The sequence below is a fragment of the Pinus tabuliformis genome, chromosome 8 (assembly GCF_031772625.1).
Source record: "Pinus tabuliformis cultivar Carrire ecotype Pingquan chromosome 8, CPIR1, whole genome shotgun sequence".
Classification (NCBI taxonomy): Eukaryota; Viridiplantae; Streptophyta; class Pinopsida; order Pinales; family Pinaceae; genus Pinus; species Pinus tabuliformis.
In genome coordinates this window covers 26,172,184-26,199,019 of record NC_142294.1, presented here as the reverse complement: position 1 = coordinate 26,199,019, position 26,836 = coordinate 26,172,184, and the positions used below count along the sequence as shown (strand labels likewise).

At 39.8% G+C, this 26,836-nt stretch overlaps 1 protein-coding gene across 1 annotated transcript in view; it reads left to right on the top strand.

Moving 5' to 3' along the window:
• Positions 1-26,836, top strand: part of LOC149233968 (protein TONSOKU-like) — a 195,686-nt gene that overhangs the window by 36,218 nt on the left and 132,632 nt on the right. The window contains exons 10-11 of the mRNA XM_089371696.1: positions 14,488-14,588; positions 14,734-14,860. Of these exons, the coding sequence (XP_089227822.1) occupies positions 14,488-14,588; positions 14,734-14,860 (228 nt within the window). The remainder of the gene's footprint in view (positions 1-14,487; positions 14,589-14,733; positions 14,861-26,836) is intronic.

The window sequence follows — 26,836 nt, the reverse complement described above, 5'->3', positions numbered from 1 at the left end:
ATTACAAATAATTAATTATTTTAATAAAACTGTCTCCGCGTGGAATTTCCCAAAACAATTTCTGGGTATTCTGGAATACATGTGTCCTAGCTTCCTTGCAAATTTTGAGGCTTAGAGCACATCCGATGCTACTAGAAATCAACACAAATGAAGGTGTGTCTCACTGCAAGAGACATAGAGAGGACTGATGTCATAATCCTAGCCCTTACAAATGTTTTACAAGCATTTTTGATCCATTTGGAGGCCCATGAGGATGTCATCGTGCCCTCACACCCACTTGGGAGAACCACAATGACTTGCTTGGAAAAACAAGGGGCCAATCCCTTGTCCACTATATTTGGAGTCCATTCTCTCAGCATGGCACACTTTGGACTTCATTAGGCCTTCTCAATGGCCCAACAACTCATCATGTTCATTATTTCTCCCTCTTGAGAGGCCTTATTGTGTATTATTGAGCTATCTTGGTGGGCTTGTCACCAAGTCATTTCATTATTGAGCATTTTTTTATTATTTGGGGCTAAATAAGACAAATTAGGCTATTCGAGTCCCTTATTGGATTGTATAAATATATGAGAGGATGATTCATTTCTCTCATCATCACTTGGATTGGATTAATACCTCTTGAGAGATTTTCACACTTTTTGCTATCGTCTTTAGAGCTTCTTTCTAATGCGAAGTTGATGAATGGATATACTCTCTCTCACATTTAAGTCCTTTTTGATGCTATTCTTGTTATTTTACTGGTTTACTGCATGTTATGATTATCACTATTCTTGTATGGGTTAAAGTAAATGCGAAATTCTTCTAAGAACCTTGAATAAGTGATTTAATGCATGAATTGTACTTGAGGAGAGTGGGTGAATGTTCCTAGAGGCACATATTAGGTTTTAAGCCTCAAAATTTTATCTCTTTGGCAATTTTGAAGTGTAAATCTATGATTACCTAATTGTTGCCCTTGAATAGGCTAGCATAGGTTAACTAGGGCTCCTTAACTTACGAAAATTCTCAATCTATATGTATTTTGACTCCATTAAGCCAAAGCAATAAGGCATCTATCCTTTTATCCCTTTGGTGGTCAAGTTTCCCTCTTTTTCTTCACATTTCCAAATTCTAGGTCTAACTCTAGAGGGTCACTCGGGGCATCAAGCGAAATATTCTCTATCCATCCAAAACCCTTGAAAATTGGTCCACAACTGTGTTGGGGTCTTCTCAAGGAGCCCTCCGAATTTGACATCAATCCACGGTGGGATCTCGAGATATTGCAAACCTTAGCTCAAGGAATGTTCTCCTCCCTAGGTCACTTTGGGTTAATGTCCTCATTAGGATCATTGCATTTGGATTTCAAACGAAAATTAGCCCTTTGATCCTACTCTCCTCCCTAACTAGGTCAACCCCCTCTATTATTGGTCAACTCCACACCCTTGACCTAGTTTGGGTCCACTTGGGTTCTTTGTGGTGCTGCAACTTCATAACTCAAATTCCACAAAGATTACATAGAATCCATTCCTCTATAAGGATCCTTAAGTCTAGGAAGCCCCTTGTCAAGGCTTATTCTCCAAACCTAGGCTAAATTATCCCCTTAGCCCTTCTTGGAGAGCCCATCACCTTGCTTCATAAGCAAGTAAGCTATATAATTGAGCCTCTCTTGTGAATAGGCCTTAGGAATCACTCTATATCTTATCATTGGTCCATCCATCCTTGTGATTCCTCTCATACTAGGACTCCTCCCATCGGTGAAAGTCTGTAAAGAGCAGGAAGCCTTAGTTGAGGTGATAGTTGTGAAAATTCTATCACTGCAACAATTGATTTACTTTACCTACTTATTTTCCAATAAGTTATTTATGAAATTCCTTCAATAAACATTAAAATAAATTCTACTGTAGATATCACACCATAATACAGAAACAAACACATGTAGAAGAATCAACACATTGACACAGATATTTTGGACAACAGTCCTTGGAAAAACCCAACGTGGGAAAACCAGTGCAACAAGGGAGGATTTTATTATCCAACAATTCTTCAGTACAACAGGGTGCCAAACTGGCTTACCCAACAGAGAGAAAATTCTCCAACACTTCTCCCAGTCTTTGCGTTAGCTTGGCTGACCTCTGCGTAGCTCCCAGACACTCTGCGTCAGCCCCTGCCTCTTTGCGTCAGCACTGGGCCTCTCTGCGTCACCCATGCAAGCCCTCTAGTGATTGCGCAGTTTGTTGTTGCCTCTGCGTCTGCCTCTCCAACGTCTGTGTTGGTCTTTTGGTGCTATTCCCGACTCTCTGTTCCGTACTCGCTGCCTCCTTTTGCTCTCCAGACAACTAGTTCGAATTTCTCAGCTAACCCTGCTCTAGAAATTGCACTGACTGGTCTCCCTCAGTGTATTCTCCCACTGACCCTCAAGCCTCTTCTTATGCTTTTCGCGTTGGTCCATCAACGGACGAGATTAAATCAATGGCTAGGATTAGATTTGGCTTGATCCATGACTTTTGGACCCTTCTAACCTAATTTTATATTAATACCCATTAATATTTTATTTTTCCTAAGTTTAGACTTAGGAAATTCATTAAAAATATTAATTATTTTAATATCTCCCAAACCGGTTAGAATCTGCCCAAACCATTTCTGGGTCTTGGAGATCTCACGTGCTTTAGCCTCTCCACCAATTTTAATGGCTAGAGCACATTCGATGCTACCCCAAATCAACACTCCCTCTTAGCGAGCACTGTGCTCTAGTAATACTCCTCACTGAGTATCACCTTGATCATCCAACATCGGTCCCTGTGCTGATGCTAGGCCTCCTTGCCCAACATCCTTTGCATTGCTGCATCTTGTATTGTTGCCCATGGCCCTGCTACTGTCACTGCTGCATCTATACGGCAACACCCTCTGCATCCGTGCTGCTGCTGGTCTTTTCTCCCAACACTACATCTGTATTGCAACATCACCCCCATTTCTGCTATTGAAATGGATTCCTTATCATCCCAATCTTTTCCCTGAAGTAATCAAACTTTGTTCTTCCAAGGGCCTTGGTGAGGATCTCTGCCACTTGTTTTCTTGTCGGAGTGTAGCTCAACTGCACATCTCCTCGTTGGACACAGTCTCTGACAGAGTGACACTGGATATTAATATGCTTTGACCGATCATGAAACACTGGATTCTCAAAGAGCTTGATGCAACTCTGATTATCGCACATGATTTTGGTCGTCTCCATTTTTCTTTTGAATAGGTTCACAAGCAGTTTTCTAAGCCATATGGCCTCACATGAAGCTGTGCTCGCCACCATATATTCTGCCTCAGATGAGCTCAAAGCCATGGACTTCTGTTTCCTACTGCACCAGGAGGTCGTTCCTGATCCAATGTTGAAACAGTACCTAGAGGTCCTGTTAGCTCTGCTACATAATCCAACATTTGAGGATCAAATGTAGTCCTGATTGGGTTGTTTGCGCACAGAAGGATGCCCAAAAACGGATACAAAGTGCCCCAAAAGCCTTCAAAATCCTCTTAAGGCCTCCACCGATCGAAATGGTTGCAAAGGAAAAGCCCTTGGGAGGGTGGAAATACATTACCGGGAGGCAAAAACACTCCAAAACCATGCAAAAATCAAAATCGCAGGCTTAAAGGTCTGAATTCATAACAACCGTTGGATCTGGCCGATCAACGGTCCAGATCGCGTTGGCATATCGCAGTCGGAACAGGCGGGCAATGGCATCGACAAAGGAGACCTCGCCGATGAGCGATCGTCGATATCGCATCGGCGCATTGTATCGGCACTTTTAAAAGGGGCAATGGAGATGGTGATCGGCGATTTTGTGAGGACCGTCGATCGCGTATCCGGATCAACGACCAAGATCGCATCGCAATATCGCTATCGGGATAGTCAAAGGGCCAGGGCTTTTACATATGATATGCTTCCGACCCGATAAGCTGGACCCGATGGCGTTATAAGTTATTCCTGATAGATTATCGGGTCCGCAGCGATATCGCTATCGGCGTTTTTAAAAGGGCGGGGCTTTTAAATAAGACATACCTCCGACCCGATGGGTCGGACCCGATGGCATTATGAATGATTTCTCATAAATTTTCAGGTCCGCGCTAAGGCCTTTTCAATGATTTTGGGCGCATTTTCGTTATATAACGAAATATAAGGAAATATAAAGGAAGCCTTGGAGGATGTCGATAGCGATGAAGCCCGGACCCGATGGGGTCCGGGAAGTAAAATATATATGTTTTTAAGTCCGCCAAAAGCAAATTTCCCGTGTTTTGCAGCATTTTTCAATGTATTTTCAAATGTAAAGAAACAGAGGATTGACCAGTTAAGATATGCATTGCGACCCGAAAGGCGGACTCGATAGATGATTGAACCATGCCTGAGGACTTTTAAAGTCCAAAAGAAGCAGTGATGGGCGGGAATGAGCAGTTTGGCAATGTTTCGCTGTTTATAAGCAAAACAGTCATGATTGAGCCGTTTTAATGTTCAGCGCATTCAATGGTTATGGTTACACTTGTATTTCACACCACCTGCTCAAAGGAGGACTGCAGAGCACCAGAGGGGTCAAATCCATTTACAACACAGCCAGATTTATATCAGAGGCCCATTTTTGAGTGTAAATGTGGTTGGTGGCCATTTATTGGCTCCTCCACGCATGTTCAGCAGAGATGTTGTGTAATGAGACACCATATATACTGAGAACACAGATGTAATCAGGGGGATGAGTGTTAGATGAAGGTGACTCTGTTGTAAGGTTCAACTTTTGGAGACTGTAACTACTTTGTAACCTGCAGCGTCTGGTCTTCATTTCTAGCTAATACAAGCTTCTTTTGCTGTTAATTGCTCACTTTCCACTTCTCTTTCTTGTTCCAGGCTGTGCCTGTTTGCATTGATTCACGTTCTGTTAATGTTTAGCATTAGAGGGGCTGTCATCCCACCTCTGTGTTAGGATGTAACATGTATCATTGAACGTGTATGCAGGTTTCTGTTGTTTAATGCATAGAGAGCTGTCATCCTGTCTGTGTATTAGAAACTAGATTTACAGACCTTTTAACTGGTTGCAGCCGGCCATCACAGGGTCCTGTGCATCTGCTGGTGTGGTCAGTCTTCTCCATTATCACCTTATCCTCAAACTGTGAGTAATTGGTGGTTAAAAGCCTTGTAGTCTGGGGGTGTTCACCCATGTCTGGGGTCAATCATAGTAGAAGTGGTTATCTGGCTTGAATATGCAGCATTTGTTTCATTCATCCACCATTTATCCAACTATTTTGTTGAATTTGTAATGTTCCCGAGCATCACCGATATGCAACCTAGGTGAGTTTCTTGGGGTGATAACAGGTACTTTTCCGTCCATTGAACTTCTTGCCCAATCTGCATCAGTAAATCCACTCAATCTGACATCCTTACTCCTAGTGTACAAGAGTCCATAATCGACTGTTCCTTGTAAATACCTGAGAACATGTTTGGCTGTTGCCTAGTGTGCCCTCTTCGGTTCCACCATGAACTGACTGAGGGTGTTGACAACGTAGCAAATGTCTGGCCTGGTATTGACTAGATACATCAAGGACCCTTTGAGCCGCCTGTATAAGGTGGGATTAATATCCTTGTCTTCCGATGCATCGATCTTCTTTCAGTTGGTGATCATTGGAGTAGCCATAGGTCTACAGTCCTCCATCTTGAATCTCTTGAGGATTTCTGTAGCATATTTCCCTTGCCCAAGGAAGATCTCTCCCTTTTGCTGCCAAATTTCTAGCCCTAGGAAATAATGCATTCGTCCTAAGTCCTCCATATTGAATTCCGTGGCTCGATTCTTTTCGCAGTCCTCGATGAGCTTGGATGATCCTGTCAGAAAGAGATCATCCACATACAATACTAAGATTAGCGGCTCATTCTCTATGACCAAATAATAGAGATTTGGATCTGCGTCACTCTTGACAAATCCCATCTTCTGCAAGTAGCCATCGATTCGACCATACCATGCTCTAGGTGCCTGTTTCAGCCCATACAAGGCTTTCTTCAACTTGCATACATGAGACTTCTTCTCATGTGTCTCAAAGCCCTCTGGTTGTTCAATGTATACCTCTTCTTCTATCACCCCATTCAGAAATGCCGTTTTGACATCCATCTAATGAATCACCCACCCCATCTGTGCTGCAAGAGATATCACGGTTCTAATAGATGTATACCTGGCTACCGGGGCGAAGGTTTCTTCGTAATCAATTCCTTCCTTTTGAGCATACCCCTTAGCCACAAACCTGGCTTTATATTTCTCAACACTGTCGTCTGTAGCGTATTTGATCTTGTAGATCCATCTCGAACCTACCACTGATCTATCTTGAGGCCTTGGCACTACCTCCGAGACATCGTTCACCATTATGAAGTTGTACTCCTCTACCATCGCATCCAGCCTAGCAGGCTCCCCATCCTGAGCTACTAATGCCTGATATCTATCTGGCTGTTTTTGCTCCCTCTTAGTGTTTCTTGGTGCACTGATGAAGTCCTCTGCATCTCGCAGAATTTGACGAAGTTCCTTGCTAGTTCTTCCTTTGCCAGCAGGTGCTTCTGTTAGCTCCTCCTCATCTTGTGAATCTTCCTGACCCGAGGAAGAATTCTTTACTTTCGTTGGTTGAAGAGGTTTAACCAACAACTCTTCTTTTGCCTGCTCCTCAGAAGGCATTTCTCGGGATTTTCTGAAAGCCTTGTCCTCCATGAACTTCACATCTCGTCGAACCGCTACCTTCTTGCTCCTTGGAAGATAGATTCTGTATGCCTTAGCGTTCTCGCTATATCCCACTAGATATCTTTTTTCCGTAGTTTGATCCAACTTTTTCTTCTTTTCCTCGGGTACGCGGCAATATGCTAAACTCCCAAATATCCTGAAATTGCTGACTTCAGGTGTCTTCCCTGTGAAAAATTTCTTTGGAGTAATCTTGCCCAATGCCCGATGAGGAGTCTTGTTTTGAACATAGACTTTTGTGTTGTATGCTTCTTCCCACAGGAATTTTGGCATATCTTGATCATACATCATGGCCCTAGCTGCTTGTACAATAGTCTTGTTCTTCTTTTCCATAACTCCATTCTGCTTTGGATTGTAAGGAGCTGTCCACTCTCTTCTGATGCCCTCCTTAGCGCAAAACTCAGTGAAGTCCTTATCGACATACTCTCCACCAATATTTAAGTGCAAAACTTTTATTTTCTTCCCAGTCAGATTTTCCACTAGAGCCTTGAACTCTTTGAATCGACAAAAACCTCGTCCTTGGTTTTCAAAAAATAAATCCAAGTTTTCCTTGAGTGGTCATCAATGAAGGTAAGGACGTACTCGACAACACTAAGAGATTTAGTGGACATAGGTCTGCAGATATCTGAGTGTATCAATCCTAGTACACTCTTGGCCTTGTTTTTACTTCTAGGAAATGCTGCTTTGGCATCCTTTCCTAGAGCACATCCTCTGCATACATCATCTTGTTTCGTACTAAGATCCATAACTCTTATTATAGTGCTCTTGAGAATTCTCAGAGCCCCATGGTGCAAATGTCCCATTCTTCTGTGCCATAGTTCGTTCAAATCCTTGTCTCCATGACTGCCTATTAGTGCCATTGGTGATTCTAGTTGTAGTCTATACAACTTGTTACTTTTGATCCTGATCTACACTTTCTTTTTCCAGCTCGAGTGTTTGACGTATACTTTCTCCTTGATGAAAAAGATGTCATAGCCTTTGCCTTGAAGTTGTGACACAGAAAGTAAGTTCATCCCCAATCTTGGTACACAACACATTGGTAGCACAAAACCCCTTTGCGTCACCCATGCAGGACCTCCAGTGACTGCGCAGTCTGCTACTACCTCTGCGTCTGCCTGAGAGGCCCTGCGTTTGCCTCTCCAATGTTTGCCCTGGTCTTCTGGTGCTGTTCCCGACTCTCTGTTCCATACTTGCTGCATCCTGCTACTCTCTAGACCACTAGTTCGAATTTCTTAGCTAACCCCACTCCAGAAATCGAACTCACTGGTCTCCCTCAGTATATTCTCCAACTGGCCCTCAAGCCTCTTCTTATACTTTTCTAGTTGGTCCATCAACGACTGAGATTAAATCTCTAATTAACGACTAAGATTAGATTCGGCTTGATCCATGACTTTTGGACCCTTCTAACCCAGTTTTATATTAATACCGATTAACATTTTATTTTTCCTAAGTTTAGACTTAGGAATTTCATTAAAAATATTAATTATTTTAATATCTCCCAAACCGGTTAGAATCTGCCCAAACCATTTGTGGGTCTTGGAGATCTCATGTGCTTTCCACCAATTTTTCATGGCTAGAGCACATCCGATGCTACCCCAAATCAACAATAGTGGGCTATTGCTCCATTGTTGCCCTCAACCTAGTAGTTGCTCTATAGGATCCCCTCCTAGGACCCCTGCTAGTTTTAGTGGTAATAGGTGTCACCAACAAGTGGTGGATAACAGACCCCACCTTGTACAGGTAGTTAATAGGCTTTCTCATGTATTTGGTTAACAACAGACTAGATATATCTTACGCAATAAACTCCTTAGCCAGTTCATGGTGGAGGCGAAGAGAGTACATTGGACGACAACAAAACATGTGTTGATATCTGTGTGGCACTATTGAATATGGGATTAGGTATGCTTGAGGTGATGGTGTCAAGGTGGTTGGCTATATTGACGCAGACTGGGAACGCAACATAGTGGATCGAGAAAGCACTTTACGGTGCTGCTTCAACATGGGATTAGTAGTTGTTTCTTGGTAAAGTAGTAAGCAAAAGTCTGTGTCACTGAGTTCTACAAATGTAGAGTAGATAACAGCTAACATGGCTACATCCAAGGATATTTGACTTCGTAAGTTGCTAGTAGCCTTTTTTGGTCAGAGGATAGAGACGACAATGATACACTGTGACAATTAGAGTTGCATTAGGTTGCCTGAGAATCCGATGTTTCACGATAGGTCCAAGCATATAGACATCAAATACCACTTCATCATGGATTGTGTGTAGCACAAGATTGTTCAACTATAGTATATACCCACAGATGAGTAGGTAGTAGATATACTAATGAAAGTTCTGGGGAAGGCCAAATTCATCTTCTTCGGAGATAAGTTGGGTGTTATGCAAAACACCTTCCTTGCTAAGAGGGATTGTTAGTTTTTGTAGTTCATACAGGTGTTCTAGTCTCAGATTGTGTCTATGATGCTAAGGAACACATTTTCTCCAATAACTAGAAAGGGTTTCACAAGAAAAGGCCTTGATTGGAATTAATTAATCAATTAATTAATTTTCCTAACTTAGAGAAAAGCAATGTTCCACCAAAACTTTGGGATGGGGGGATGTGGGAGTGCCCTCAAATTTTTGGGAAATTTTGGGGGGATGGGGAGATGTCAAGGTACATAATTTTTTTAACACACACACACACACATAATTCAAATTCATATTCAATAATGAAAGCATAAATGTATTGATCCATACATAATTGAATTAAAGAATGAAATGCACTGATCCATATTCATCATTCACACTGGTACATACACCATTCATCCATACACCATGAGATTCATTAACGAAATACATTGATCCATATTCATCATTCATCATTCTAGAATCCATATTGATTTAAAAATTAAATTATCATTCGTCATTCTAGATTGTAAAATGATTTGAAATTTAAATTCAACATTCATCATTCAAGAATCTAATTAGTACCAAGCGAAATAGACTATAGTAGATATCGATTTTATTGGGACCGAACTGATGATCGAACCAGATATGAGTCCAAAATTGGTCGATATCAGTAAAAAAAACTTGAATAAAAAAACAGTCAACCAAAAACATCTAAAATATTCAAATGTTAAAGAAAAACATATATATTGATGTGCATCCATATGAAACAAAACCTTTTATACACAAATAAGAAAAAGTTCTCATTTATATAGCGTGAAAGGGTGCACATAACTAGAATAACACCAAGTGCAATCCATCTCTAAATCGAAAATATATCAGCAAATAGGCTCGAGAGTGCCTCTAACATCCAAGAAAAATCATGCTATGACAAATACCTAGATATCATCAAATTCATTACCTATATCGGGATCTTCATCATCAATATCACCCTCTAAGGATTAAAATAAGATAGAAAAACCTAGCATGTCAAGTCAAGATTTTGTTTGAGTAATGGGTACATTTTTTGTAGGTTTATGATAGAGGAGTTTGACAACCAATGCCACTAACATAAAGGTACATAGAGGGCTTGGTGCTCTTGATTAAATACTAGTTCCATACTTGTACATGACAAAATCCAATGAAGATGTTGCAATCCCCCAGATCCTAAATTCTTGAAAAATAGTAAGTCTGCTAGATTCGGAGTAAGTTCTAAAATTCATACATTCTCCATATGAAACCCAATGAGCTCAGAACCACTCTTAAACATATTGAGTCATTTCGTGGTAATGTTAAAAATTTAAATAAAATGATGAAAATGAAATATAATTGAGAATGTCACTTTCTCTTTAAAATTTGATCATTACCATGAAATGCATAACAATACTAGGGCCATAGGCTTGAATATTGGGCTTCCCCACACAAAAGTTCTTGAAACTCGAAAGGGGTGCTTTTGGGCGTCCCCTATCAAAAGGGGTGCTCTTGGGTGTTCCCCTTTTGAGGGGGTGTGCCCAGAAGCACCCCTTTTGAGGAGGCCTGCCCCCCTTGCATCTCACCACATATTCCCAAAATGGGGATGTGGGGAATTGTTTCCCCAGGCATTCCCCCATCCCAAGTGTGTGGGAAGCATGGGGTGCGTGCACCCTACCTTGGGGGATGTATCCATGTGGAACACTGTGGAAATGGCTTAATTAATTAGTATTAATTGGGGTAAATTGATTTTCCTCTAGAGACTTTCGGAAAAGTCATCAAAATAGGTTAGGATGATCTTAGCTATCGATTGAGATTATATCATGGCCATTGATTTATCATCGAGAGATTATAAGAGGAAATTGATGGGCACTTGGGGAACAAATCAATGAGAGATTGAGACACATATTTCAATATTTGCAGTGGTAGCAAGGGCGTAGGGGTAGCGTAGGAGCATCAATAGAGCGAGTTCAATAGTGCTTGTAGATAGGATTGCCAAAGGATTTTGTCACAACGATTTCCAGAGAGAGTTGGAGAATGGTTTTTTAGTAGAAGAGGTTGATTTTCCAGTGGTGTGATTTTCTCTAGAGAAAGGGTGCGAATTACCCTAGTTTGCAGTGTGAATTCCTCCATGAGGACGAGTTGCAAGAGTAAGGAGGGATTGTAGGCGAGATCGATTTGCAATTTTGCACAGGAAAGTCGATTTTGCCAGTAGTGGTAGAAATCTAGAGGGAGGCCAAATTATTTTCTTAGAAGTGTGAGTTTGTTACAACGAGGGTTGCACGTGTGAGCAGATTAGGAGGTATAGGGTGGTCGAATTGCTTCTAGGAGGATAGATCGACTTGCAGAAGTGGTAGAAACATTTTTCTAGAGGTTTGCTAATTTTTGACAAACGATTTTGTAATTTTCTCCATAATAGATTTGCTGAAGAATAATAAAATTACTCATTTGCAGAACGAGTTTTCTCCACACTGGGTTTTTACTGGGACATTTGTCCAAAAATATTGGTGTCCATTATTTGTGTGTTTGTGTGTGCATAATTTCTTCAGTTGCTGTGCTTATTTTTTTTTGTTGTGAAGTTGCAGTTGTGTTTTATTTAGTGTTTGCCGCAAATAATTTGCAGAAGACAAATAATCAATTGATAGGAAAATATTTACCAGCTAATTGCAACTATATTTAAAATTTCACACGTAGTGAGGCTTTGCATTAGGGCTGCTAGATTTTGCCATAACAATGCCCACTTTGAGAGTTTTATGGCAGGTTTTAAAAGACTAATTGAAAACTCTACACTACACCAAAAGAACCTTTATACCTCTTCATTTCTTCATTCATTGAGATTATTCGCTTTTGAGGTCTTGTGCCCCTTTGTACATGTGGCATAAATGTGCCCCAAATTATGTAATTTTCTTTTAATTAGTCTTGGAGAGAGCGTTATGTCGCTCCATTGGTTAGAATAGGGGATTTCATTTTAGAAAATTATTATTTTAATACGAGGGAAATTGAACACCACCTTTATAAACAAAGGTGCCCTTCATCATATTTTGGCATGATTGGATTTGGGGGAGAAATCCATTAGGATTTATGAAATTTCTGTGATTTCTCTCTTATAATTTGGCTATGGATGGATAAGTTGAGTTACTTTTCTTGCGTACAATTGTGATGTGATGTGATCTCTTTTCATGGATGCTTATTGTAGACCTTGCATGATGCATGGTGAAGTTAGTTTATTTGCTTTGCTTTTCTACTATGTTCCATAGGATGAATATTCATGTGCTAGTTTAGTTTATTTGGTTTTTGCTTCATTGTCACTTGTTGAGTGAACACTGAAGTCCTTACAATTATTAGAGGAATAAATTGTCACTTGTTGAGTGAAGTCCTTACAATTATGAGAGGAATAAATTTGAGATCCTAGATCTCAAACCCTAGTGTAAGTTGATATGCCCTAGCTTGTTTGGATCTAGTTATCATTCTAAGGAAACAAAAGAATTGTTTGATTCCTTGACTCCATATGCCCTATATATAGGTTGCAAGAAACGTCTAGGAATGCAAGGTTTTGGGCTGTATTGGTACTCAAACTTTGAAATGCCACTGTTTTGGGTACCAATATATGTTGCAGGAAACATCTAGGAACCCAATGTTTTGGGCCATATCAGTACCCGAAACATTGAAATGTGGCCCAAACTTGACCTAAACGTGGCTGCCATAATCATCTATGAGAATTAATATAAACTCAATTTTCTTTCTAAATCGTCATCTATGGGTCTTATTCCTTTTTTGTTCTTGTAAGATAATGTGTTAGTCACTTGTTTATAAGTCTTTTTTTAATATACATATATATGATGTTTTGGTCGATGTTTCCTTTTTTGGGAGTTGACGTTTCTAAATGTACTCATTTCGGAAACTCTGAAATGTTTCAGCATTTTGTGCAGCATATATATAGACAAACTAAGGCACTAGTCTTCTTTCCTCTACCATCCATTTTTCTTTATAATACTTAAAACTGTTTTGCTAGGTTTTTCTGTCCAAGACGGTTCAGTAATCCCTTGGTTGTGTTATTTTAGACTCTAGTGGTTGACCTAAACCTTTAAGTGAGCCACATAAGTTGTTTAACTCAAATCTTGGAAGTACCAATCCCTAGAAATCCCATCTTGGGTAGAACCTCCTTGAGCTGGAGGAGAGTTGGCCATAAGCGAGAAGAGGGTTGGTGAGGTGATAGTGGCCCCCTTTGAGGTGCAATGGGTTTTGTACATGAGCTTTTGGATTTGATCTCAAGACATGCGATATTTTGTTGTAACAAACACAATAGCAGATTTTTTAGCTGTTACGGCAGCATCTCTGTCCCATGTGAAAGGTCTGCGACTAAAGGAGTAGTTAAACTGGCCTTCAGGCCTGCCATTTCTGATAACATTGAGAACTGGAAAGAGTTTGAGGATGATCAACATATTTTCATTACCTACTAATGGAAGGATGTTTAAGGGTGCTGTAATTGATGATGAACAGGATGTTAAACGTATTGCTGAATATAATGACAACCAGTCTGATTGATTCTAATGTTATTGCAAGAAAAGTGGTCAGACTTGAAGTTTCTTGATCTGTGAGACAGATTCGTGATCTGGTAAATGGTAAAGGCAAGAAGCCTTGAATGAGCTACAGGGCAATTCGTTTGGGAATGGCCAAAAAGCCAAGATTGTTAATCAAGGAGCTTGCTTGAAGCATTTTGTTCAAGTATAAATATTGGACAAATTACAAAATGTTTGATTCTTAATTGTAATATAAGATATGGGCAATACAGGCCTCTTTGATTAACTATCAGTAATAGGTCAGATTCCATTGTGAAATTTATGCTTGCTCCTTCTCTCTGTATTGCTTCATAGAAAATTTTGCATTTCTGTTTAAACTAATAAATATTAGATGTGATAGGTGATGAAACTGGAAAGTTGAGGTGCTCACATATAATTTGGTAAGGTAACTACATCCATTACAGGATGGAATGTTTGGATCAGTATTTTCTTCGCAGAGCAAGAAGTTGAAATTTGGAACTTTAGTTCAATCAGATAGGTTGCAATATATCTTTTGGAAGTGGTAATTTGAAAAATAACTGTTTGCAAAGCTAACAAATATTAGTATCTCCATTTGTTTTGTTTTATTTTTAAAAATATTAGTATCTCCATTTGTTTTGTTTTATTTTTAAATTTGAAACTACTAGTTTATTGCATCACTAACACCTTGCCGATTTCTCTAAAATCTGAATTGACAGACCATTTATAAATTTCTATTCTTTGTAGGGAGTTTATTCTGCAGGTTGATTCACTATAATGCCTCTGGAAATATTTTGCAAGCCATTTATAAGAATGTCTTTATTAATTGCAGGATGGGTTCAAATAACTTTCACTGAACTATACTTGATTTTCTGCAAGGATTGCAATCAAACCCCCAATCCAAAGCTCTTGAACAAATGTTACAGCCGGAAGGTATTTTGGGTTTCAAAAGCTCACTCACTAGTATTTTTAACTGTATCAATTTATTTGAATTGTACTTGCTGTTAGTGTGAAACATGTACTTCACATTAATGCTTTTTTCACTACCAACTTCAGTGTCTTTGGTTTTGTTTTCTAGTTGCAGTTTTTAGAAGAGTATGTGGCATCTGATTGTGAGCTGGAAGATGTGTCTGTGTTGCCTTTGCTGAAGGCACTTGGTAAAGTTGACGTATTCACGGTTTTGGATTTATCTCATAATTCTCTAGGTGAGATTTGATATAGCTTCAGTTATCATGAATTTGAAATATTGTATCTGTTGACATACATAGAATAGAATATGCCTTCTTGTTTCATATTCATTTAAATAGGATGCTCAAAAGCTGTATCTTTGTGTTACCTACAAATGCGTTTCACAGACTGAGGTATTGCTTTTATTCTGGATCACAGGATTATAATTATATTGCTAATTCCTTCTTTCCATTTCCCAAAGAATACATGCATTATAAACGGTAGTTTTTTCATGATCCTGCTGATTACAGATTTCAGTCGATGTTTTCCAGAAATGGTTGATTAAAACTTAAGTAAACTTCTGGATTGTTTTTCGCAGTTACAAGTAATTGATACCATGGGACACGAAAATGTACTGTCCCCAGGAAAATGGGAAATCACAGGAAATGAAGGAAATGCTTGGAAACATACACTTGATATTGGGATGGATATTTTTTTAAGTTTAATCTATCTATATTCCGGATCAGCTATCTATAAAATTCATAATATCATTCATATTAGACCCTCTAATTTAAAATCGACCTCAGTAATACAAAATCAGGCCCTTGCAACACTGAATTAAACTTATGCAGTAACTTCTAGGATAAAATCAATCCTCTGCAGGCTTTTGAACATTTTGTAAAACACCGTTTCTTGGTTTGCAATTCTGCATAATGTAACATCAAGCAGTTCCTTACAAAAAAACTTAATATGTAATTGGGCTTATTTTATAGATAAGCAAACTTTCATTACATTAGACCACACTCTATTGATTTCCACTCAGTGAAACTAGTATTTTTCGAATTTTCTTAATTATTATAGATGTCGATTGGCCTTATTTCTATGCCATTGATATCAATTCACAAGGCTGGCTTTCCCCCTATGGAGGAAAAAAGATGGGACACCCCACCAGGTGGAATAGTCTCTATGGTTGAGCCTAGCTGGTGGATACCTAGCTAGTGGTTGATGTGATACACCCATCCCTCCCTTCGTCTCTTGTCAATGTCTGTCCTTATGCCTTTTACTAAAACAACCACAATGCTTCTCTAAAATAAGGGACTTGCTTTTCTAAAACTATCAAAAGCTCCCTCTCCAAAACTTGGAAAACGCGTCTCTAAATTCTAAAGATAACAAAACTTTATCATCTTTAACTACCAAAATAAGGATGAAAAGCATCCTTACATTGAGTTCTTAGCTTCTTTGCTGGCTTTAGTAGCTTATCTTTACAATATACATTGTTCTAGGTCTAGTGCATCAATCTTTTTCCAATGTTTGAATTTGACTTGGTGTGTTTTAATTGAAGATCATCCTCACATTGAAACACCTAAGACACATTTCAAATGTTTGTACGCAAATTAAAATTAAATCTCTACAATAGTTGTTGAACAGGGAAGTTTTTTGCTTGTTTCGTTGTTAAAAATGTTACAAATAACTAGTTGTGAGAGAGCTAACTAGTGAGGAATGATCTTTTTTGTTAAGGGTTGATCCTTTGCTTGAATAATTAGTGACGATGGCATCACCTAACATGATTTTCCATTACCAATTACTCTTCCATTGGATAGTTCAGTGTTTGTTCCACAATGGGCTGTTTCCACACTAGTTTTTGCAACAATGCTAATTGGTAATCCAAACACATGCTATCAAGAGGAATCTCCTACACCTCAGGTCCTTTGGGGTCAAATTGCTGCCATTTTTTGTGACAAATCTTATTCAATTGAGTTTCTTGTGAACCGATTTGAATCAGTTGAACTGGTTGAACGAGTAATGAATTGGTCATTTAATGCTTTGGTCTAGCTCATCCATTAGTTTGAATTGGTTGGTTTAGTGCTTCTGAATTCATTTAGCCTTCGGTACAAGAGAAAACAAGTTTTGATTGGTTCATATAAGGTGATTCTAGTCAAGCTTGTTGGATGTTTATAACTAGAGTTGCAACTTCTCTCACCTAAATCTCTATGAAGCATAGTTTTGACCAATGTTCCACTGAATTTCCACGATGGGGAAATGCGGGAGTGAGGATATGCACAAGGGGGACGTATATAAGCAACCCCAAAATTTAGGGAATTTTCGGGGAAACAAGGGGACATCGGAGTCGTACAAATTATAAAATTATAAATTATTAAAAATTTAATACATAAAAATAAAAATACAAAATCCCAAAAATATGTCAATAACTAAATAAAACATCTTAATAATTATGAAATGTACATCTAAGACTAAATATGATCATCATTACATATTAGACTATTATCATTTATCTATGAAATCAGATTCGTCCCCTAGGCTCGTCGTACCCCGAATTTGGTGAATCGGACACGATTCAGGCAAATTTGAATTTGAAAATCCGGATTTGTCGTGTTTGATTTGGATGATTGAATCCAGATTGTATCCTGATCGGACATGACGAATCCCGATTTGGAGATTTGAATCCGGAAAAAGGGATGCTGCGTGACGTTATAAAGGTAGTTTTTGCCTTTCTATTTGCACATTCACTTGTTTAGTTTGTTGTGGGTGTTTGGGAGCAAGGAGCAAAGGGTGTGGGAGCATTTTCAAGGAGATTCAAGCAACAGGTAAGTGCATTTTTTTCTTTTTTTTTTGCATTTTTATTACAACAGTTTGCATGTGCATTCCTTTTACAAATTTGTGTATTTTTTTGTTTATTTTTTTACAACATTCATAGCTCAATCAAGGGAAGGGGCAAAGGAAGGGGAAGAATGCCCCCATTAGAGATGCCCTTTCTCTCCCAATTTCATCAGGGTTTGCAAGTGTTCCATCTATTGCAAGTGGGGCTGAAATAGCAGCTTCAAATGTCGAGGGAAGGCTTCCTTCTTAAGGTGACAAATATCCCTTGTGGAAATGTGTCACAAGAGAGCAAGGGCCACCCAAAAAGGTGAAGGGAGGAGGCAATGTGAGCTGGAAATGCAACTATTGCCTCAATACTTTCACGAGTACATATTTTCATGTGAAAGGTCACTTGTTGGCTTTACTAGGTTGTGGAATTGGAGCTTGTACAAATGTGCCTTTTGCCAAAGAGGAAATAAATGCTAAGAGAGTCCAATGTTGGGATGGAAAATGTGGCTACAAAATAAAAAAAAAAGGACCGAGAATGATAACCCCCTTCCATTCTTGAGGAAAAGCAGCAACAAATTCCCATTTTTGAGTTCTGGTGGGGGACAAGAAGCAAAAAGAAAGGCAATTTCACTTGGTCCATTAGAGAAGATTTTTCACAAGGAGAAACGAGAAGAGCTTGATCTCACCATTGTCTTTTTTTTAATCAAAACTTCATATCCTTTAATGTTGCATGCTCACCTCTATTTATTGAGATTTGTCGAGCTCTAACTCAAGGGGATCCATCAGGGTATGTGTCTCTTGGGTCAAAGAAGCTTAGAACCACATTGTTGACAAAGGCAAAAAAAGAGGTGGAAAAAATGCTTGAGCCTATTAAAGCATCATGGCCAACATCTAGGGTTAGCATTGTTTTTGATGGATGGATGGATCTAGGACGACACCCACTCATCAACTTCATGGTGTTTTCCTTGAATGGTCTAGTTTTCTTGAAAGCAGTGGATGCACTTGGACAATACAAGGATGCACAATATATGGGTGAGTAGTTTATTAAATTTATTGAATATGTAGGTGTTGATTCTTGTGTGCAAATCATTACAGATAATGCACCTGTTTGCAAGGCTACTGGCATGATTGTGGAAGCTAAATATCCACAAGTGTTTTGGACACCTTGCATTTTCCATTCATTGAACTTAGCATTGAAATCTATTGCCTCAATACTTTCACGAGTACATATTTTCGTGTGAAAGGTCACTTGTTGGCTTTACTAGGTTGTGGAATTGGAGCTTGTACAAATGTACCTTTTGCCAAAGAGGAAAGAAATGCTAAGAGAGTCCAATGTTGGGATGGAAAATGTGGCTACAAAAAAAAAAAAAAAACCGAGAATGATAACCCCATTCCATTCTTGAGGAAAAGCAGCAACAAATTCCCATTTTTGAGTTCTGGTGGGGGACAAGAAGCAAAAAGAAAGGCAATTTCACTTGGTCCATTAGAGAAGATTTTTCACAAGGAGAAACGGGAAGAGCTTGATCTCACCATTGCCTTTTTTAACTCAAAACTTCATATCCTTTAATGTTGCATGCTCACCTCTATTTATTGAGATCTGTCGAGCTCTAACTCAAGGGGATCCATCAGGGTATGTGTCTCCTGGGTCAAAGAAGCTTAGAACCACATTATTGACGAAGGCAAAAAAAAGAGGTGGAAAAAATGCTTGAGCCTACTAAAGCATCATGGCCAACATTTGGGGTTAGCATTGTTTTTGATGGATGGATGGATCTAGCACGACACCTACTTATCAACTTCATGGTGTTTTCTTTGAATGGTCTAGTTTTCTTGAAAGCAATGGATGCACTTGGACAATACAAGGATGCACAATATATGGGTGAGTAGTTTATTAAATTTATTGAATATGTAGGTGTTGATTCTTGTGTGCAAATCATTACAGATAATGCACTTGTTTGCAAGGCTACTGGCATGATTGTGGAAGCTAAATATCCACAAGTGTTTTGGACACCTTGCATTGTCCATTCATTGAACTTAGCATTGAAATCTATTGCTTCTGATGTGCTTTGGATTGGTAACATTATTGAGGATGCATGACGTATCCGTAACTTTGTACAAAATCATACAAATGCCCTCACTATCTACAAGGAGTACATCAATCTATCATTGTTGAAGATTGCAGATACACGATTTGCCTCTTCATTCATCATGTTGAAGAGGTTGAGGGAGGTCAAGGCCGCTCTTGGGGCCATGGTTATTTCTGAGCTTTGGTCTTTTTGGAGAGAGACAGATCAAGTAGCCTCTAAAAGAGTGAAGGACACAATATTAGATGACGCTTGGTGGGAGAGGGTAGATCTACTTATTCATATTGTGGGCCTTATCATTTCTTTGGTTCGAATTGAAGATACAGACCAACCCATCCTAGGAGAGGTTTATGAGGGATGGGATTCTATGATTGAGTCTGTGAGGAGCATTATTTTACAGAGTGAGTGCCCCGAGTATGAGACATCATCAGAGGCCTTCTTCACCACTATACATGATATTCTTGTCAACAGATGGGACAAGAATTGCACCCCTTACATTGCTTGGCTCACTCATTGAACCCAAAATACTACAACCATGAGTGGTTGAATGGTGGATCTTTTCGGAGATTCCCATCCTCACATGGATGGTGAAATCTCACAAGAGAGGAAAGATACATTCATGTAGGTTTTTTAGGATTGAGCATCCCTTGATGAGGTGGAGGATGCCTTTGCAGAGTTTTCCAATGGCACTGGTCGATTTGCAGGATATGATCTGATTAGAGACAGGGGGGCTAAGAAGCCCTATTCTTGGTGGGCAAATCATGGGGCAACATGCCCTCCTCTACAACAGGTAGCCATGAGGCTCCTCTCTCAGGTGACTTCATCCTCTTGTTGCGAGAGAATTGGAGCACATATGGGAATTTGTATAGTGTCAAGAAGAGCAGGCTTGAGTAGTCTAGGGCAAAGACTATGTAATATGGTGTATGTGCACACCAACCTTGTCTTATTTACAGGCATAGGGATGAGTGGTTGAAGGGAAAGACAAAGATGTGGGATGACTTTCCTGATGATATGGGTCTGGACCAATGTTGCACAAAGCGGGGATGAAACAGGGACCTTTTTTGGAAGCGGGGATGTGGAAGCGTCAGTTTCCAAATATCTAGGAAGTGAAGCGTCTACTATATATATATATATTTATATATTTTTTTGCATTGATATTCAAAACAAACATCTCAAATACCAAATTAGTTGTAGAAGACATGAAAACATGCATATTTTTACATAAATCAAGATAGATATGGCATCCATGATTCCATTGTACATCAATAATTAATTATTCGAGCATTAACCATCTATATTCTAGCAATTACAAACATACATCAAATTTTTAAGCATATTATATAACATAAAGCATTTAAGCATATTATAAAACATAAAACATAAAGCATAATATCTAGCAAGTGAGCAACTATCAACATTAGTCATGTCCAAAATTCAAATAATAATGTTTACAAAATAGGCCACTTGGTCACCGCCAAGACAAAAAGGTTCAAATTCACAACCAAGCCTACAAGTCTAATGATTAATCTATGACAAAAGTAGTAAATTGTCGATATATCTACTAATCTCTCCTCCTTCCACCACGAAGAGAACGTGGCGGTTGGCCTTGACGTGGTGGCAATGAAGAAGATGGTGCCTGTGGAAGTTGTGGGAGTGGGACTGAAACTGATGAAGGCGAAGCCCTTGTTGTTGGTGTTGAACCATGGGACCTGGGAACCAAGGGACTAGATGGGGGTGGCATCTCAACTCGATCATCATCATCCTGTAATCGGTCAAAAAATTCATACAAAAAAAACCACTAGTTAACAAAAAGTTTAAAACAGGAATTAGAGAAATGCTTTATAAGCAAAATTCATACCACAATGGACATACCTGGAGAAGAGCATCCTTTAATTGCTCTAATCGCAACACTCCATCCTCCAAATTGGGCTCCTTTGGATTCCTGTCCCAAACTTTAAGCTCTTTATTATTCTTTGCGTCATCACAATAATGGGACAAGAATAGCAAGTTGTAATGAACATAAACCAATTCCTCTGCTCGATCTAAACTCAACCTGTTCCTTTTAACACTATGGATGAAAGAATAAGAGCTCCAACACCTCCCTACAGAAGAAGTGTTTACCACCTGTGATAGCACCCGCAATGCCAAAGTTTGTAGAAGTGGAGTAACACCTCCATGCATATTCCACCACTCAAGAGAAGAAAAACTCTCGATCTCTTATTGCATGCATGCTCCTAAATGGACTAGTGCTAAGCGTATAGTTTCTTAATTGTTTCCGTACCATGGCAGCCTCCTCCTCATCAGGGACTAATTTACCCAATGCAATCATATATTTTTCTAGAACCTCTAGATCTACGTGTGGTTTTCTCTTGCTCCCCCCAGGTGTGTTGATTTCTGGTAGCATTGGATGTGCTCTAAGTCTCAAATTTTGCAAGGAGGCTTAGACACATGTATTCTCCAATACCCAGAAATCGTTTTGGGAAATTCCACTCGGAGACAATTTTATTAAAATAATTAATTATTTTTAATGGGACCCTAAGTCTAAACTTAGTAAATTAAAATAATTAAAGGGTATTAATCTAAATCGTGGGTGAAACTTCCAGAAGAAGGTAGAGATCAAGTCAATATGATCCTAGCCATTGATTAGAATCTAATCTGGGCCATTGATTGATCAACAAGAGGATTATAAGAGAAGGCTTGATGGGCACTTGGACAAAACACAGAAAGAGGTCAAAAGATCGAATTTCTGAACCAGAGCAGTTGCCGATGAGAAATTCGAAGTGAGCTTTTGCAGTGAGGGGCAAGGATAGTATCTGAAGGGATATCTTTCTCGGTCGGAGAATACTTAGCAGAGAAGGTAGAAGGAGATCTAGCAGTGGTAGCGCAAAGCTAGAGGGGCTGACACAGAGCTACGCAAAGACAACGTAGAAGCTGAGAGGAAGTTCGAAAATTTGCTGAAGGAATCGATTGCAAAAGCTGGGAGCCGAGAGGCAAAAATCGATGTTCCTGGGCAACAAATTGATTAGCTGGAGGAGTGATGCTGTCCCCAGAGGGTTTGATGCTCTATTGACGTAGACACTGCGTAGAGGCAGTCAGGGGTAGTCATTTAGGTGCTGGATCAGCCAGGATTTCTAGTGATAGTGTGAGGTAATCTCACAGATCTTCTCTGTCAGTGATATTCTCTGTAATTGGATTGCCGGGAGGGCATCCAGAAGTTGTATTAAGAAATTACTACTACATAATAATAAAACACTCAGTGCTGCTACACCGGTTTTCTCGCATTGGGTTTTGCGGGGACATTTGTCCAAAAATAATTGTGTAGATGTGTGTTGAATCTCTTTCTTGTTCAGTTTCTTATTTCCACTTATAGTTTAAATGGTGTAGACTGTAGTGTATTTGTTTCATTGTTTAATGTAGGAAACAATAAATAATTTGCTTCAGTAATTAACAAATAGGAGAAACGTAATCGCTTGCTGCAATAGAAAATCGGGCATCCAAATTTTCACATGGTATCAGAGCTGCAGGTGAAGCAAGAAGAGAAGAGCCGGTATATCCAGAGCTGAAGGAAGAAGGGAATTCGAAATTCCTGCAGAGGCAACAATTCTAATCCCCAGAGGGATTATGCAGTTTAGTCTAGGAGGGCTAGATTCTCGTAGTAAATCTCTCTTTGAGTGATTTGACAGAGAGGTAGGATTTCCAGTTTGAGATTGTTAATGGCAGAGGGAGCAACACAACAAAAGCTTCAGTGAAGAGGGGTTTTCTGGTGGGATGCAATTTTTTGAAGGAAATTGCTGGGCAGAAAGACGTCAGAGGGAAGAGAGAGACACGGTTGAGGGAATTCTTCCTTAGAGGACTTCCATCCAAGGAGTCCAAATTCTCACTAGCTGAGCAACAACGAGAGGGGCAGATCTACAAGCTTCAGAAGGGAGTGTGTAGGCCAATGTAGTGCCATGTAGAGGAGACATGAGGCTATTTGACATTTCGTTTGGCAGAGATGGCAACTAGTGGACCGAGAGATTAGGATAGGTTGGATGGGGCATCCAACTATGTGATCTGGAAGGCAAGGATGTCATGCCTTTTGGACGAGCATTTTCTCAAAGTCTACGTTGACAGCGTGGTAGCTGAGCCCACAAATCTAGATCAACTCAAGAAGTACAAGGGAGAAATGGCGAAGACAAAAAGAATGATCCTTGACAGAGTGAAGGATCATATATTCTATCACATAGCTGGCAGAAATACTGCCAAAGATATGTGGGATGCATTGTTGACGTTGTATCAAGGATCTTTCGAGCAGAGGAAGATGTACTTGGAGCAGAAGATGAGATCTACTCAGATGCAGAAGGGAGAATGCATTGATCCGTTCCTCACGAAGCTTCAGGAGACCCGAGATGAATTGGCAGCTGTGCGGTCAACACCTCAAGGTTCTGAGATGGTAAGACTGGCCCTAATTTTAGTATTTGAGGAGTGGCAAGTCTTTGTCTAGAGCATCTTGCGCAGGGCGACTTTGCCAAACTGGGATGAGATGTGGGCAAATCTTAAGCAAGAAGAGCTGAGGAGGGACTTGGTCAAGTGTAAACTTGACGGAAGCAGCAGCAATGGGTCGAAGCCCAAGGAGGAGGAAGAGAATGCAACCCTCGCATCCAAGGGGCAACAGGAGCAACGAAAGAAGAAGAAATATGTTTCGAAGATCAAATGCTTCAGGTGTGGTGAATTCGATTACTACGCAACACAATGTCCTCTCAGGAAGAAGGACAGAGATGAGAAGCATGATCCGAAAGTTGCAACTGCAAAGATTGAGGAGGATGAGTTTACCATGACAACCGAGATACGTCTAGAAGGGAGGTGGGCTGATTTAGAGCTGTAGTTCGAAAGAGCTACAGATGGGCAAGATCCTTGAGGAGCCCAACTCTTAGATCAATTCCTTGTTACAGGAGCCTAGATCGGTAGTAGCAGGATGGATTAATATCAGTTGGATGCAGAGGAGTGCTGGAGTGACAGTTGCGGTGGCTAGGAGCGCCAAAGACTAAGTAGCGCAGAGCAGAGTTGGCAGCAATGTAGATGACACATAGTAGAGTTCAGCGACAACGCAGAGGCTTTAGAGGGTCAGCGTAGAGACTAGCAATAGTCAGACTACAATAGTGAGATGCATCATACTGAACACTAGTTCAATAATTTGGGGATGCTTTTCTGTTGTTGATGCAATAGCAACAACAGTTGGAGAAGGTTGCAGTGCAGATGCAATTGACAGTGGCAGTGGCAACAGTAGCATGGACGCAGAATTAAGAGGGAGTTGATGTACATATGTAATGTTAGACAGTGGTAGGGTCAGTGGTAGTACATATGCAACATTTGCGCAGTAGTTGGTGGACAGGATGCCAGACATCAACAACGCAAAAGGAGATGTTACAGAATAGAGCGATGCTTCAACGGGTTGCATTGCTAGAACACATTCCTCGCTAAGAAACATGTATTCTCCAATACCCAGAAAAGGTTTTGGGAAATTCCACCTGAAGACAATTTTATTAAAATAATTAATTATTTTTAATGGGACCCTAAGTCTAAACTTAGGAAATTAAAATAATTAAAGGGTATTAATCTAAACTGTGGGTGAAACTTCTAGAAGAAGGCAGAGATCAAGTCAATATGATCCTAACCATTGATTAGAATCTAATCTGGGCCATTGATTGATTGACGAGAGGATAATAAGAGAAGGCTTGATGGGCACTTGGAGAAAACACAGAAAGAGGTCAAAAGATCGAATTTATGAAGCAGAGCAGCTGTCGGTGACAAATTCGAAGTGAGCTTTTGCAGTGAGGGGCAGGGATAGTATCCGAAGGGAAATCTTTCTCGGTCAGAGAATACTCAGCAGAGAAGGCAGAGGGAGATCCAATAGTGGCAGCACAGAGCTAGAGGGGCTGACGCAGGGCCACGCAAAAGCCAAGAGGAAGTTCGAAAATTTGCTGAAGGAATTGATTGCAGAAGCTGGGAGCTAGGGTGTGAGGCCGAGAGGCAGAAATCGAAGTTCCCGGGCAGCAAATTGATCAGCTGTAGGAGTGACGCTTTCCCCAGAGGGTTTGACGTTGGGCTGACACAGAGACTTCACAGAGGCAGCCAGGGGCAGTCATTCAGGTGCTGGATCAACCAATATTTCTAGTGATAGTGTGATGTAATCTCACAAATCTCTCTGTTAGTGATATTCTCTGTAACTGGATTGTCGGGAAGGCATCTGGAAGTTGTATTCCGAAATTACTACTGCATAATAATAAAACCCTCAGAGTTGCTGCACTGGTTTTTCCAGGGACATTTGTCCAAAAATAACTGTAGATGTGTGTTGTATCTCTTTCTTGTTCAGTTTCTCGTTTCGACATATTATTTTAAATAGTGAATGTTGCAGTTGTATTTACTTCGATATTTACCATAGAACACAATAAATAACTTGTATGGATTAACAAGTAGGAGAAGTAACATCAGTTCGCTGTAGTAGTGATTCCTGGTTTAGGAATTTTCACAAGGTGCTGGTGTTGAAAGCCATGATGGATGATAGTATTTAGGTGTCAAAACATATGCTGATTCATGCAATGGAACATTTAGCATTTCCCATCGGTTTTCCACCTTTGCACGAATATAATTGTACAAGGTGATATCTCTAGGCTCAACAATGTCTTTAATTTGCCCCATCATGCTATCCATTTGCTCATACACCTCCCTAATTATTGGCTGATTTGAATCTGCAAAGTTGATCCTGTAATAAATTGGTTTGGTGATTTGCAAAACATATTTAACCTGTGACCAAAAGAACATGTCAAAAATAATGTCCTTGGCTACATTAGCACCATCTTTATTAGTGTTAATTTTCTCCCATTATTTAGAGGTCACCATATTAGTTAAAGCTTGTCTCACCTTCACTAGCCGCCTAAAGGTGAGGTAATAACTTGCAATCTTGTTTTTGCAAGTTTAAGCAACTACAACCTGGAGTAAGTGCCATAGAAGTAGTTTACCCCTGTATGCCCTGTGATAAATTTAATGAGTTGCTTCCCTTTCCTGTAAAGTTCATTAATCCATCCACATTCTTTATGCTTCACAGTATCATGCATCAAAAGGTTCAATGTGTGCACCAAGCACCTAGACCAAAAGATGTGTGGATGAGTACGCTCAATAACTTTTCCTGCTGCCTTACAATTTGTTGCATTATATGTGATCACTTGAACCACATATTTCAGACCAACATCTTTGATCGATTGCAATAGGAGACCTGCAATGTTTTGGGAACTTGCACTGATGGAGGAGTCATGACATGTAATTAATACTGCACCACTAACAGAAACA